This window comes from Motacilla alba, chromosome 1, assembly GCF_015832195.1.
Source record: "Motacilla alba alba isolate MOTALB_02 chromosome 1, Motacilla_alba_V1.0_pri, whole genome shotgun sequence".
Taxonomy (NCBI): domain Eukaryota; kingdom Metazoa; phylum Chordata; class Aves; order Passeriformes; family Motacillidae; genus Motacilla; species Motacilla alba.
In genome coordinates this window covers 108079802-108095740 of record NC_052016.1, presented here as the reverse complement: position 1 = coordinate 108095740, position 15939 = coordinate 108079802, and the positions used below count along the sequence as shown (strand labels likewise).

Sequence of the window (15939 nt, the reverse complement as noted above, 5' to 3'; positions counted from 1 at the left end):
CAAAAAAAAAACCCCACAAACCTTCTTCAGCTTTCAAAATGCAACATACATGATTCTAGCATTAAAGAAGTTGGATGCTTACAACATATGCATTTGACCCAGTTTCCTCTTTTTAATCCTGGAAATTCTAGCTTAAGCTACTCATGAAATATTCATAGAATTCCTGCTGTTGCAGAAGATCTTTGGCCTGTTGTTAGAGGGAAATCATGCTTATGTGAGCACAATTACCAGCAAAAGTTAGCTGACTTTGGAGGACTCGTAACAACTTACAAAAAAAAGCCCCAGGCTTCAGCCTACTCTTGTGTTACTACCCTAAAAGAGGGCAGCATGAACAGACACCCGTGGGTTTTCGTGTGCTTTGGCAGGAGACTCGCTCTGTCCAGCTATTCCAGAATAGCCTGGAATAGGGCTCTTCTCTCCTTCCTGGGACAGTGCCTGGCACAGATTGGCTCTTGCTGTCAGAGGTGGCAGCACCATTTATCTCAGAGCAAACACAAATACAGGGGAAGGTCTGTTTCCAAAACAAAAGCAAGTACCCTGGGGCCAAGCAGCAGACAGACAAATGGACAAATGTCGTGCTTCCAGGTTCAGACCTGAGAGCTTGGAGAGGCTGATGTCCCTGATTTTTTCACCCTGGGCTGGGCCTTGCACAGGTCCTCTTGCTATCAAGCAACATGCTGGCATTCAAACCAAGGCTGAGCCACGGAACCTTGGAACAGTCTGGGCTGGAAGGGACCTTCGAGATCAGCTCAATCCAACACCCCTGTCATGAGCAGGGACATTTTCCCCTAGACCACACTGCTCAAAGCCCCATCATAAAAGGCAAATCCTACAGAGAGCACTGTGGAAAGCCCATGCAGGTACCAGTAAAATAGATTTAAGTATCCATATCACATGTATTCTGACAGCATTTTCATGCACTAGTCACTCCCACAAAGACAGTGTTTTCAGTTCAAGAAGCATGGCTCTTTACTCAGCATGCTTACACTTTAAGACAGATTATCTGCATGGAAACCTTCCAAGACCACTTTTCTGCCCTATTTTGGCAATAACAAAGGTCTGATAGTACTAACATGACACCACACCAGATTAAAAAAAAACAGGTTTTCCAATCTGAAGGTAGATTAATATTTTAAAACAAACAGCAGGCTGCAATTGTATACCCTGAGAACTGGTAATGCCATCTTATCTGACCACTTTGCCTCCAGCCTCCCTAGCAGACACCACCACTCAGCACTAGTCATTATTTATGGCAGTGAAAAATGACAATCCTAGGAACCACTCAAACAGCTCCTTTACTTACTGGATGTAGGAAGAGAAGATAAAGGAAAAGCAGAAGTTGTAACAGCCTACACAAACCTATGGAAGTAGATTTTAAAGTCACCCCATATAGCAGCAGTGGAGAATCCCAAAACTAGGATGAATGAGTCCACAGGATCCTTTAGAGCAATATAAGAGCAAGGTGCTGTACTTTTCTTACCCAATGACAGTCACTTAAGCTGTTGGTTTTCAGTACTGAAGAAAAAACTGCCATAATACACTGAGCTTCTGGATGCCTGCTATTTTTCAAAATTAGTATTGGAACAGCAGCATATAAAACTACATTTCCTGAAATATTTCCACGCCAGATATTTAATATTAATTCCCTACATGTGGATGACATCTTGGTTTTAGATGTCTATCACCTTAGCTTGAACAACACCTCAGACAAGTTAAACTTTGGGTGGAAAAAATGTATATCCTCATTCCCATCTGAATTGAACACATACGTAAGCAGTCTCCTGAAAGAAGGGAAGGGTGCTTTTCCAGGGTCAAGGGCCATTTTGTACCTTGCAGACCAAACTGAAACAAGATCTTGTCTCCCCAAGGGGACTGAACTCATCTTGAGTCAAAAGAGAGTGTGGCTGATGTATTTGGCATTTTGTCAAGTGGGTGCTACAGTACTGTTGGATCAAAGGAGAGCCTGGTTGCATGGTAGATTTCCATCAGTTTATGCTGCTTCAGAGTCCTGAGCTCCCAGAGCAGGTTTAATGAAACACCAACCAATTAATTTTATCAGGAAGCAAAGGGAGTAATACACTGCAATCAGCTCAAAAAGATAAGCTAACAGAATGAATTATTCTTCTACTACTATTCTATTCCCAACTACCTAAGGCTTTGGTTCCTCAGGAAAGCCAGCATTTTCACCCTTCCACTGTTCTGGAGAGGTTTTTGAGATACTTTTCCTGCTTCTGTTGCCAAAGGCAGAGCACAGAGAAGTTCTGTGTCTGAGCTGGTTTCTGTTTACCTCCTTCTTACTAAACTTCTATTCTTGTTCAGTGAAAGTAGTACTTGGTTATCCCTTAACACTGACACCATTCTTTGCACAAATTCATTTATTTACATTCCTGACAGCAGCATTAGTAAGTGATTGTGAAATAACCATTTCTCAAGAGATCTGATTTATTAATTCTCACTGCTATGTCTAAAAAAAAAAAAAAAAAAAAAAAAAAAAAAAGAAACCAATCTAAAAAAACTGTAAAGCTGTAGCCAGGAATATAAATTTAATAAAGGATTATAGTAAGGTGATTGGGAAATACCACTGATCCAGGGATCTGTTTCAATAATTCTTGCTAATATCTCCTCAGAAGGTAATAGCATTGCAAAAAAACCCCACCTGTTTTAGACTCCTGACATTAACTATGTTACCAGGTTTGTAGAAATGCTGTAGAAAGCATTGCCAGTGGCAGAATGACCTTTCTTCTCACAGTTAGTTTTGGGAACCTGCTCAGCAGGCAGTTTCTTGTGTCACAGCAAATGATGCACACACCTGATGTTAGAGACACACACTCTTGTTACAGGTCTGTTTCATGTGCTAACCATACAGAATGTTACTTGTACATTAAGTGAGTGAAAAATTATTCATGTACCTTCCAAGTAATTAGGAAGAAATACAGCCAGGCTTTAAGTAATTAATGTTTTTGCACTATGAACTCACAGGTGTGACCATTTAGGACACTGTGTGCTAACGTACCTGACAGGTCACTTCCAAATCAAACAAGCAAAATATCATTAGAGGATTTTTTAATGATGTCTGTTTTTAATGTCCTATTCATGAATTTCAGCATGTGTTAAGAAATTCTGTAAAACAGATTTTTTTTAAACATCTATTTTCCAGTTTACATTATATATCCACAACATCTGTATTTTTACCTCCCTGTTCCTCATTTTCCTTAAGTCATTCAATTTTCTAGTTGCTGTTTTTTCTTTCCTTTCCTTTTTTGTGTGTTTCTATCTGGGGACTGTTTCTCCCTCCTCCCTTTGCCCTTAAAAAAAACTAACCAAGATTTTGTTCTGTCTCACTTCACGTTTAGCTTCATTCTCCACCCACAGGGAGGCACAGTCCCTCCACCTACCTCCTACAGATCCATGTTGGCAGAGCTTCTCCTCTCTGGAGACCTGGGGGGTAGAGCCAGAGGTTCCAGCACTGGCCATCTGTGACCATTCCAACGTGGACACACTCAGAACAGGCACATGGAAGCCAGGAGGAGCAGGGGGCTGCCAGGCATCACTCCTCTGGTCCCCTCCTGCAGCTCACACACTTCCTAGGGACAACTGCATCTCCAGGGTCTTCCCCACAAGGGAGGCAGTGTGACCCCTGCTCCACATGAGACACAGCAGATCCTGTCTTGTTCAACCTATAAAGCTGTTTCATGATGGATGAACACTTTTTCACAGAACAGAGCAAGCCCCATGGGATCATGAAAAAGGTCAGTGGGGCTGGTGAGGCTAGTCAAGAACATTTCACCCTTCAACCTTCAATTTTCTGTAGAAGAGTTTTTGGATTAAAATTTAATTTTTAACAATCTGCAACAGGATGAAAATAGACTGCAAATCATTCCTGAATCTGTGAAAGAGCTAAGCTTAGATGAATGGGAAAATACAATTTTTTTAAAGTTCAATTAATTCACATAAATTGTAAAAATAGCAGCTGCACTTGAAAGGCTGGTAAGAATCACCCCAGTAAAGCACTGTCCAGACTCAGCCCTTAGAGATATATATATATATATATATAAGTCTAAAAATGCAAAAATACGCTACCTCATCAGAATCCTATCATGCAATAACTATTCATCCATATATATCCACACTATTTTCTCCATCTTATTTAACCTTAATTATGTTCTTGACCACTTGGGCAAAGAAGTTACACATATACAAAGAAGTAAACATATAATCCTTCATAAAAAATTCTAAATGGCTGACAGGCACAAAACTCTTTCATTTAAATCAGAAGAAAGACATGAATATTTTATTTAGAATAAGCTCAGTTCAGTAATCAAATATATTCTGAAAGGGAACAGGACTAGAAAAAATCAACAGCGCCAATACCAGATCAGGGGCTGAGTCCCCAAAAAATATTATTTTCTGATTCAAGAAAGTGTTTTTGCAGCGCTTATTTTTAAAATGTATTTCATAGAAAAAAATACAAATAGCAGCTCAACTTTGTGTTCTCTCTGCTCTATGTATAAGACATTTTTAATTTAAATTTGTCACAACTCTTAAAACCAGTCACTCACGTGACTCTACACTTCTCACTTGATGAAGCTTGCAGTATTAGAGCTCTTGTGCACTATGCAAACAATACTTTGTGAAATGTCATATTTGGTGAGCGTATTTGCCATTATCTCTTCTCTAAAATAAAAGTCCTTCAGAATTGTCATCTTCCTAATTTAATGTTTAATGGTCTGAATAATAAACACAACACAGCAACATGGAAGACAGGACAGTATTACAGCACTAACAAAATCACAAGAAAGTAGCTGGATTTTACTAAATCAGGACTAATGTAAGAGCAACGAGAGAAGGGAGTCCTGAAAATTAATTACTTAATTAAATTCAGCCTTAAAAAAAGAATATTACTTTTCTAAGTTCCCCCTTGTCACTTTGGCTTTCAAATCAAATTTTTAAGAAATCTGTACTTTTGGTAGTACAAAAACATAACTGCACTACCCATTAATAGCTTGTCTTTAGCAACTACATCTTTCAGACAGCTAACCTCAACGGGCACAGACATTTCCTAGCAAATACAATTAAGGATAAAAGAATACAGAAGATAATACAGTGATCATGTTTATCTAGGTTAAGTTTTGCAAGTTTTTTTGTATTCAGTTTCACATACACAAAAGGGAAAGTCACCTGCATTTGCCTCACTAAGCTAAAAAGACAATCTAACTGAAAAGATATTCCTGAAAACAGCTGGGACAACAGTATTATGGTAACTGTTTGGGCTTGTTTGTATCAAAACATCTATGACACCAGAGCAACAGTCCTTTTAATTCTCAAAATCCTCCTTCCTATATAGTTATGAACTGTTTCATTTTACATGTAGACTTAAAACCATTCAAAAATACAAAGAATTTGACTTAGACCAACATAAAAAAGCTAAGATATCTCAACATACATTTAATTATTCACAAATCACACTTGGCAAACAAAACCTGCCAAGTCTGTAAGCTCAAGAAAAGGATGTGCTAATTGAATGAAGTAATGGAAGTCTGAGGAAGTAAAGAAGTAATGAAAAGTCTTCTTCAAAGGTATGAAAAAGAGGGTAAAATGGGATGCTGAGCAGTCTTCCTTTAGCACTAATGAAAACGAGAGGGTGCAGGAAGATAATTGTACTGACACAGTACAAGTACTGATACAAGTACCACTTCAAACTGCTTGGGAAGCACCTATGTGAAGGAATACAGGAGTGACGTGGGGACACACTTATATCACTGATGGGAATGCTGATGCACACCAATAAATTCTATTCCCTTGTTCCTTTCCTGTGAACACCAACTTAGAACAAACAGGGCGTTTTCTTGTCTGGCAGCCACCACTAGCCCAGCAATGCTAAGTACAGATTACAGGTGTGACTGTAGCCAGGAAAACATCATTTGTGACAGAAAATACTGCACTTGCAATAAAATGCCTGCTGTGTTTCCACCTGATTAAGTGTGGGACTTAACAGCTCACATTTTAAAAGGGAGAAAAACCCCCAAAAAAATAGCTCCTTGTTGCTGGCTGAAACCAGCACCCCAGAAACAGAGAATCCAAGTTATAGTGAGTGTTTCTTTAGAAGCCTACATAAAAAATGGTGCCTGCATTCCACATGTTCTTCACCACAGGGACAGCCACAGCAGGAGGTGAGTTTCCAAAGCAAATGAGTGCTGAAAACCTCCAGTCAAAAATTCATTTGTAAATACTTATATGTCTGTTTTGTTCACTCTGCTTCCAGATAACACAAAACTACACCGTTTATGACAAGCTTGTTGTTTCATCAAAGCACATTCTCTTTTCCTAACAAGTATCCTTTGTTCAACAGAACTGTTAATTAAAATTAGTGTGACTCAGAAATGAGTATGTAAAAATAAAATGCATTTCAGAGGGAACTGTATGAATCTAACAAGACTCAGACTGTTGTCACTGCCCAGAAGTAAATTCTTTATTGGCTGTCATGGGTAGCAAACAGAACTGAACAAAATATCAGAAGACATTTTCAGGTTTTAATACTCAAACTGAGACCTGCCCCACCCCGGAGTCCCCCCAAGGCAGACTCTAGCTTACTGCTGCTGTTGAGGCTAGAAGGTGGCTGGGGCTCTGCTGCAGGATCTCTGGGCTTTCAGCTGCCCCAGTTTTGGCCCCCTCAATATCCAGGTCTTACTCTGGGAGCTCTTGGCTTGTATCTGACTAGAGACTGGGCTAGGGGAGAAATGAAGACGTAAACTAGGTCATGTATGCATTTAAAATGACATTTTTGTTTCTACTTAAAACCTGCTGTTGTCCTTCCAGGAATGCATAAACTCTAGCCAAGTATTTTCTTAACATGAACACAGGCCAAATGCCAGAGATTACACATTCAACAAAAAGAAATACATTGAGAATGTAGCAGCACAGGATTTTTCTCAGATGCTAACATAAAGACTACACGAATAAAAACAAAACCAGAAGATATTTCTGTCTCTTAAATTCATTTGGATATTTCAGAAAGGGGTGCCTTACAGTAAGTTCTCATGCTTTTTTATGTCTGTCCTGGGTAACACTCGTTGCAGCAACCCAGAGAGGTGCAGCTATGAAGGTGCCATCTTCCAGTCCAGTTACCTCCCAGTCCAACAATTTTAAAGCATATTTCTATGGCTAATCCATTGCTGGACATCCCAGCCATCACAGATAAAGATTCTGTATGTATACTGGCCAGGAGAAAGGCATAATGAGATGATGACAAATATGATACAGCAGAAGTAAAAGAAGAACAAAAAACATACAAAAAAATTCCAGTGCCCACAACAGGGATTCGCCACAGTCTTTAACTGAATTTACTTGAAGTATTTTTCTTTTTCTGCCCTTTAAAATGGAAATAAACAAAACAAATACTTCAAAGCACAGACGGTTTTACAATTAAAGAAATGATACCTATAGATCAACATGACCTATGTGGAACTGAAAACAAAACTCAGTACTTATGAGCATTTCTTTGTGGGTCTGGAAGCAAATTATCCACCAATCTCCCCAAACTACAATTATTTCTGAACTAGAATTAGTAGGACAAAAACTAATGCACCAAAATAGGATTATTCTAGTCATGCTGGATATACACAGAAGCACAGAATATCCTAAGTTGGAAAAGACCCACCAGGATAATCAAATCCAACTCCTGGCTCTGAATGGGACACCCCGACAGTCACACCATGTGCCTGAGGGCATTGTCCACATGCTTCTCAAAGTCAGGCTTGGTGCTGTGACCACTTCTCTGGGGAGCCTGTTCCAGTGCCCAAGCACCCTCTGAGCAAAGAAAATTTTCCTGATATCCAACCTAAACCTCCCCTGACAAAACTTCAGGACATTCCCTTGGGTCCTGTCACTGTCACCACAGAGCAGAGATCAGTGCCTGCCCCTCCACTTCCTCTGATGAGGAAGTTGCAGACTGCAATGATGCCTCCCCTCAGTCTCCTCTTCTCCAGGCTGGACAGATCAAGCCTCCTCAGCTGTTCCTCATAACAGCTTCACCTCCAGACCCTTCATCATCTCTGCTGCCCTCCTTTGGATGCTCTCCAATGGCTTCATGTCTTTTTTATATTGTGGTACTCAAAACCTCACACAGTTTGTTAACTTCCCCAAAAGAAACCGCTTTGTGACTTTCAAAATTAACTATTGCAAAAGTAAGATGTTAATTTTCATTCACAGAGTGACTTCAAGAATTTACATTCTTCTTTCATTTGTGTTCCAAGAGAAATTTAAAGCCAAGTTTATTTCCTTCCAGCTTCCTTCCAGTTATACTTGTTATCTGGACTCCAAGAAGATTTGCTGCAGTACACTTGGCTCTGTTTGGGGTTTTATTTTGGTGTATAACAAAATCAAAATTAGAGGCACCAGATCCCTCCACAGGAACAAAGATAAAGAATTACTCCTCTGTGTAAGGCAAAAAAAAAAAAAGTTTATTCCTATTGAGTTTCAGGGATCAGCACACATAGCAGGACTCTTGAATTCCCTCTAGTGTTTGCACAAAAAAGTCCCATATAGCAAGAGGCAAAACTCTTCTACTCCAAGAACCACATTAGAGAGCCCATTTAAACATTCCTTGACACTGTCAAACCCTGGCTTTCTTCTGAAGCATAAGCACGACCGTGTTTAAGCTGGTCCTTGAGTCAGGTGATTGGTGTGCAGCACACAAGCCTCTGGTCTGGTTCAAGGACACTGCTGAAGCACAGCCAGCCACGCTGGGTGACTGCTGCCCTGAACAAACAGCTCCTCTTCCCACTTCAAGGCAAGAGGCACACTCAAAGGGTAACGTGCTGAAAAGCCATTTTCTTTCAGTTCACCCCAGCTACTAGTCTACATTTTCTTTCTCTCCCCTCAACATGCACCCGTGTCAAAAGAAATTACCCTTTTCTTTAACTCAGAGTGGCTTCTGATTGTTCTCACGCATATGTTAGACTTTAACATCAAAAATGTTTGCTTGCTTTCTCCCAGTTTAAACATTAAGGGTTTTCTTCCTGCTTCTGAACCACAAAAAATAAATAGTAATAAAAATCAATTATACTCTAGTTACTGATGAGAGTTGTCTAAACAGCCAGACTAGTTATAAACAGTCAGTGATGACAGACTACCATATGTTAAGCTTCCCATTGCTGTGCCAGAAAACATTATAATCACCTTAATTATAGAAACAGTGATTTTTTTCCCCTCAGTGGCGATGTAACACAAGCAAGTGCACAAGCAGAACTCCTGTTCTGCAGTGCATTATTGTCTGCAGCCAAGGCCAGCATATGCACATACTGCCAAGCATTTCTGCAAACAGATCAAGTTGCCAAGCAAGCAGCTAACATGAATGGTCTCAGAAGGAGCAAAGAAAGCCAACTTTACCTTGTGTGTTTTGCTGAAATATTTTGTTCAGATCCAAAGAGGAAGCTCTGGAATGTGATTTTTGTGGCCTTGGAGGTGGAGTAGGGGGCTCTTCTCCCTTTTTCATAGCATCTTCTATTGATGTGCTAGAATAGGACCTAAGGAAAAACATTTTGGGGAAAAGCAGAAAATATTTTATTTCAAAAGTTAATTTTAAAATAGCACCTAAAAATACACTGAGCAGAAGTCAGGTTCATGATGGAAATTCCTTGCCCTAATGACTATGAGCTCCCTCTTATAACAACACAGGTTTATTTGGCAACAGAGGGACCTAAGCATGTGGAGAAAGGAATGAGTCATGCTTACAGGGCTAGTATTTTTTAAGGCTTTTTGTAACACAGCTTGAAGCCTTCTTATGTAACTTTGCCAGCAGGATAATTGTAGCAACTACTCTGAATAAACCTAAGTAAAATTCCCCACATACACCCCTTGGAGTTTCTGTTGCCTTTCCCAACTGCAAGGGTAGTGTTTATACAGGTATAGATTCAACCCATCTCTTGCAAGTATGCATTTCGTAATTTGTGATATTCTCACTAGTAGAATAAATTTTTAACTATTAGAATAAATTTTCCATAGGAAAAAGTCACCAAATTGCACAAAATCCAGAAAAACTGAATGGTTCCAAAGTGACTACAACTGGTCAAATACATGGCTCAGTACCTCTTGCCAGGCCCTCCCACAACACTTTAATCCCAATGTGGTGTGATGAATTTGCTAAGAATTTTGATTTTGCCAAATACTGTTCAATTTTTTCAGCAGTTGTAGTAATGAGGTTAGAAAAATCAAGACCAAGCAAGACCAAGACTCTGCTCAAAATGAGCACTGGCAACATGAGATGTTAGACTTACTGTAACACATACTGCATGTCAGGGCAAGACCAAAAGCACATTTGGGTAAAACAGAAATAACTCCCACTAATGACAAATGGACCTTTTTTTTTTTTTTTTTGCCAAACAGGTTCCTAATATCCAGTGCCAGCTGTCCAATTAAGAGCATATTGAGCAACATCCTATTACCCTCACTCTCCAGGTCCAAGTTTGTCCATTTATGAGCCACTTGACACAACTACTCATGAAAAGCTAATGGAGATTCTCTGTCTCCCTGCTTTACCTCATACAACTTTGCAAGACTCCTAGTTTTTTCCACTCCATTGTGAATTCCATATAAAATCAACACTTTTACTCCTTTTAATCCAACATCTTCATTCAAATCCCATTCAAGATCTTCTTTAAGGAGAGGTTTATCAGGTTTTTATATTCCTGCTCTCCCAGTTTTCTGATCTAGCTCCTCAACTTTTCTCCTTCCCAGTCCTTCCTTTGCCTTTTCTAGAACTACTCTTTTTTTTTCTTCATAAATATACAAATTTCTAACCAAACTTATGTATCTCCCCAGCTGGGGTTATGTGTCATCATCACAGATTAAATAATACTATGAATATCATTTGGATTGTTACAATGAGATGCAGCATCCTGTTTCTAAGTCAGTAACTCACAGTTAGTAAACAGTACATGCACATGGATGGCTTTCCCAGCAGTCCCACAATTTTTCTTAAGGGAGCCTGAATCACTGATTTACTCCATCTTCTTGTTCTGGTTCTGCTAGAGACAAGACTTCCTGATTTACTTCTTTCTCTAACAGGACTGTCAAGAGTCCTCCTCACCCTCTGAATCAGAATTTTTAGGACCCACCAGAGAAGCCACCAACAATTCTACTTGTCACCACCAAGTTTACCAGATTTACTTTTCACATCACAAATTCTTTCACTGTTTTTATTTGTTTTCTCAGCTACTGAATATATTCCAATCTGGTTTTGAAGTCCATTAATACACATTTTTTTCCTAACATCCCAATCATTCTTTAAAGAGAAAAATAAATCTCTCTATGAGAGATTTATTTCATCCTACTTCCAACAAGCACAGCAGGTCTGAGTTCAAGGATGTGCTCAAGCACCTTTAGTCTCAACTTCTGCATTGAAGCAGTGACATACAATCAGATGTGAGACAGCCACATGTGACAGAGCAGTCACATTCAAGTGACTTTTTCTGAGCTTGTTTAAGCATTTATTGTTCTATGTATTTGTGCACATTATTTTTGCATATTTGCAATTTAGTAACACAGCAAGAAAATTTAAAACTCTGCAGAAACTGAAAAGCTTTGGCTAGCAGCAGAAAAACAGCACACAAGGCAGTTCAGCCTTCCTGAATATAGGTCCTGAGAACAGAGGATTTTAATCCTCAATCACCATGCTTATAGCTGATCCTCTCTTACTAGCAGGCTTTGACAAGACTGTAAGTAGACAGCTTCTGATTATACTCTCATTACCCAAGCAAAAAAATCCTAAGCAGAGCCCTCTAACTAGCACAAAAAAGTTTAGGGTGAATTAACAATATGGTTATACACCAGTAGGTGACAACCAACCCAAGACGTAATCTATTTATGTACAGTGTTTTCTGGCACAGGTTTCCCTTTTCTTTCAAACACCCAAATTCAGCAGGTGTCACTTCTAGCACACAACAGTCCTGAAGTCCTTCCATCACACACCAACCAACGCCAGCCAAGCACATGGATGCCAATAAAAGAATTCACTCACCCACAGCCGAGAGCTGAGCTACAGCTGCTGTTTCTGCAGGAGCGTGCAGTGCCTCCCTCCATCTGAAATCACCGTGCAGGTTGCAAGAGCACGGAACTGCTGAGGATGTTCCCTGCAATGGGGTGGTCCCAGCTGTCCTGCCATGACGCCCCTGGGGCTGGGCTGGAGGCAGTCACCACCCTGACAAGGCAGCAGGGCTGGGCAGATAGGCAAAACTTCCAGCACCTTGTGACCAGAGATCATGGGGCCCTAGTGCAGTATTTATGTAGGGTCTGTAGCTTACAGATTCCTTCTGGTAAATCTGTCTGATCTGAGCTGTACTTCCAGCACAACACCACTTTAGAAAACAAAAAAAATCCAACACCAGTTCTGATACCTGGTATCTAACACCAGAGGAACATATGCCTTTTCCTGAAACAGGAGTGAAAGTAGTACCTGGATCGTGGTCTGGCTCTGAATGCATTAGGTTCTTGAGCAGCTGGAATAGAAAAGAAAAAAAAAACACTAAAAGATCGTATTTTAAATAAATGTCTTTAGCTTCGGAATCAGTGTCCATTAAACATGTGAGTGCTGCAAATGTGGATGTGAGAGTATACTCATCTCACATGAGCAATGGAGATTGATTTTCACTTCTCCTTCCCCTTTGCTTTCGTAGTGTGTGAATGTCCTAAGAATTCAAAAGCCAACATGTAGTGAGAGTTTCACCTTTTTAATGTGGTTACCAGAATGCAGGAAGACAAAAAGGTCTGATAGCTCTGACCTGTAGTCATGGATGTAGTTGTGATACAGCAACGTAAGGAACAACAGAAACTTTTTACAGAAAACATCTTGTTCTTAGTCCAGAACTCTTAATCTATTAGTTCTCTGCTTCCAAAAGCACGAAGGTTTATGTCCTTCCTAAATACTTTAACTAATTAGTATAAATGTACATCACCCATTACAAAATACTAACATGTCATGTTGAGACTGTTTTGACCTTGGGAGCAAAAGGTATTTGAATGAAGAAAGCTTTTAAGTTTAAATGTTGATCAAACACATTTCCATTGATGTAAAAATGGGTTCCTGTTATTTGGATGAATTCCAAATATCCTGCCACATGCAGGTTTTACATCATAGGAAAACAACAGTGCTGAATTATCATCTCTACGTAATTCCTTGAGGCTGTTCCTTGCTTCACGTTGTCTTTTCTGTTACTCTCCTTACTAGAATCAGATAATTTTGAGAAAACATATCTGCATGATTGCTTTCAAATTCATCCCACTGAGATATCCTCAAGGTATTACACAGCATCAATGATCCCAGTGCACATACAAAGTGAATCCTTGTATTTTTCTCAGTCTACTAATCAAGGTACAACACTCAAGAGAAACAAAGTAGGTTGGGGAAAAAAATAATTGTCAGAATTTCTAGCTCCCTTCAGATAAGCCTACATTCAAGTCAGACATTTATCACCAGCTACTACGGAGCATTTATCATCAGCTACCACAGAGCATCACCTGAGAACACAATTCTCCAAACCGTGGAGCAGGAGCTGCCTGTGGCAGCAGCTGGCAAATACAGAGCTTTTAATGGCTTGTGCTGTACTACTGTACAGACCCTCCATAGGAGGCTTTAGGCTCACAGAAGACAAGAAGTAGCATATGGCACACGTACAGCCACAAAGCAGCTCTTCATAAAAAACCCTGCTTTTAGCATCATGCACAGCTAGTTGGTGTTTTGGATAGAATAAACACCACTGCAGCTGGCAGTGACCACTTATAAACCAAGTTCTAGTAGATTGTCATCACCAAACTGGTTCACAGTCATTCCAGATTTCTCTGCAACAAACTCTTCCCAGCAACTAAAGAAGGGAGAGGGAATTAATACTGAAATATGCAGTGGTGATAATCCTCCTCCCTCTCTCTGTGTCAAACTCCCAGAGAATACAACTTCAGACACTGCTTCCCTACAGCCATATGACCCAATTTTCCAATGCTGAAATTGCTGATTATTAAATTACATGCACAATTATTAAATATGCCACTTAGAAATAGGAAGTATAAATCCTTTCCAAGCTAAACCATGTTTAAGACTCTTCAAATTTTCCTTTTCTTATGAAGACTGTAATTCTATTCTAGAAAGCCTTTCAAATAAAAAACCCGTAGGTAAAACTGACATTCAAACTCTCCAAGGACATCCTGTTGAGGTAAACAGGAAAGCACATAAGGAAGAGAGAATTTCAAAATGACTACTAATAAAAAATGATAGCAATAGAATGCCACTGCCAAGGATTTTCTTTTTAAGTTTTTGAAAAGCTAGGAAATTCAAGGCTACAATTACAGAATACCCAAACTTAGCTTTCCTTTCAAAAAAAGTAGTATAATAAAAAAAAAAAATGAAGCAGGTAGTTGATTATTAGGACATACAAATAATTGTGGCAGGATTTCCAAGAAACATGTAGCTATTTTGGTACATTCAGTGTGTGTGCACTTCATGTCTGAGGTGCACGTTTATACACATACATGACAAAATCATTCAAGATGATACAGAACTATTTAACCAGTTCATGAGTTTTCCATATTTTTACTGCTATGGTTACAGAAGCCTAGCCTAACTTTCATGAAATGGATAAGTTAAACCTGTTGAGTAAATAATTTACATTGATTATTCAAAGGTTTGTACAGTTCCTGGAGTAGCAGAGCCTGACAGACTGAGCAGCTTGGTATGCAGTAATTAAAGAGGGTGTGAAGTTCCTGGTTTGGGTGTTGAGCTGCTCCTGCAGCTCTCTTGCAAGACAACTTCATTTTAACATTTCGAAGCACTCTGATTTGGTAACTTTTAACTGTAGCCTAGCATCTTACACTTAACAGCTGCCTCCTTGTTTTACAGGCTTAAGATCAGGTGGAAAAATTTTGCTGAAAAAGGTGAAAGGCTAAAGAAAAAAACCAAAGCATTCCCCACTAGTCAACATCAACGACTCATCTACTATTGGTCACCTAAGGAGAAATGTACAATTTAAACGCTTGGCAATTTGGCCCTCAATCCTTTCTTTATAAGGCTAAGGTCAACAATGATCCTGCACTTCGGGGTCTAAACAAACTGGCCAGATATTCAGAATGCTGAGCATATAAAGTTCTTACTGATTTCAAATTTCCAGACCTTCTGATGGCAAAGAAAACTTTCACAGACTATCATCTTTCCTGAGTTTCCACAAACAGCCTAAATGAATAACCAAAGAAGCATGTAGAATTTCTCCCACTTCATCCCAAATGAGTTTTCATGCTGGAGGTTAATGATTACAATGACCTTTCAGAATGGTGACTGACTCTGAAACAACCACTCAATTACTGTGCTGCATCCACTCCACTGGATAGATAAACATTTTTACTTTTCACACCAGTTGTAGCATGCAACCTGAGAATGTGCTGGCTCAAATCCTCAATGAGCAGCACAGCAAGAGGGAACCCTGCAGGGACAGGAGCCACAGTGATGGAGTGAAATTCTGCCACTGTGCCCCCTGGTATACAAACACAGCAACACTGCTGGAGAGCACAGCAGCATGGGGAAGACTCCCTGACCAGGAGATGACAGGGGAAGGAGATGTGCAGGTGACAGTAAGTTTTTTCCCTAGATGTACTAAAGACAGAATTGCTGAACTGAAAGTAAAACTCCCCTGTGCTCCTGGGCAAAACCAGGAAAAGGAGAACAGAACAGAAAGTCATGCAACCACCCTCTCCTCTCCCTGAGAGGGATGTGCAAGAGTCTGTGTGTGTGTAAAGGAGAAGCAGCAATCTTTTGAGAATAGAAGCTGAAGATAGCAAATCTGGCAGCTTCCAAGTGTTTGGGAAGAAGCCAGGAAAAAAAGATTTGGGAAATGAGGCATGCAGCTGTTGAGCAGCCATGAATAAATCGAGCTATAAGACAAAACTGCTGTGACAGACATG

At 39.8% G+C, this 15939-nt stretch overlaps 1 protein-coding gene across 2 annotated transcripts in view; it reads right to left on the bottom strand.

Moving 5' to 3' along the window:
- REPS2 (RALBP1 associated Eps domain containing 2) overlaps positions 1-15939 on the bottom strand; it is a 96681-nt gene that overhangs the window by 23871 nt on the left and 56871 nt on the right. For both annotated transcript variants that reach the window (XM_038151384.1, XM_038151310.1), the window contains exons 12-13: positions 12452-12494; positions 9388-9524 (exon numbers count right to left, since the gene is read on the bottom strand). In XM_038151384.1, the coding sequence (XP_038007312.1) occupies positions 9388-9524; positions 12452-12494 (180 nt within the window). The remainder of the gene's footprint in view (positions 1-9387; positions 9525-12451; positions 12495-15939) is intronic.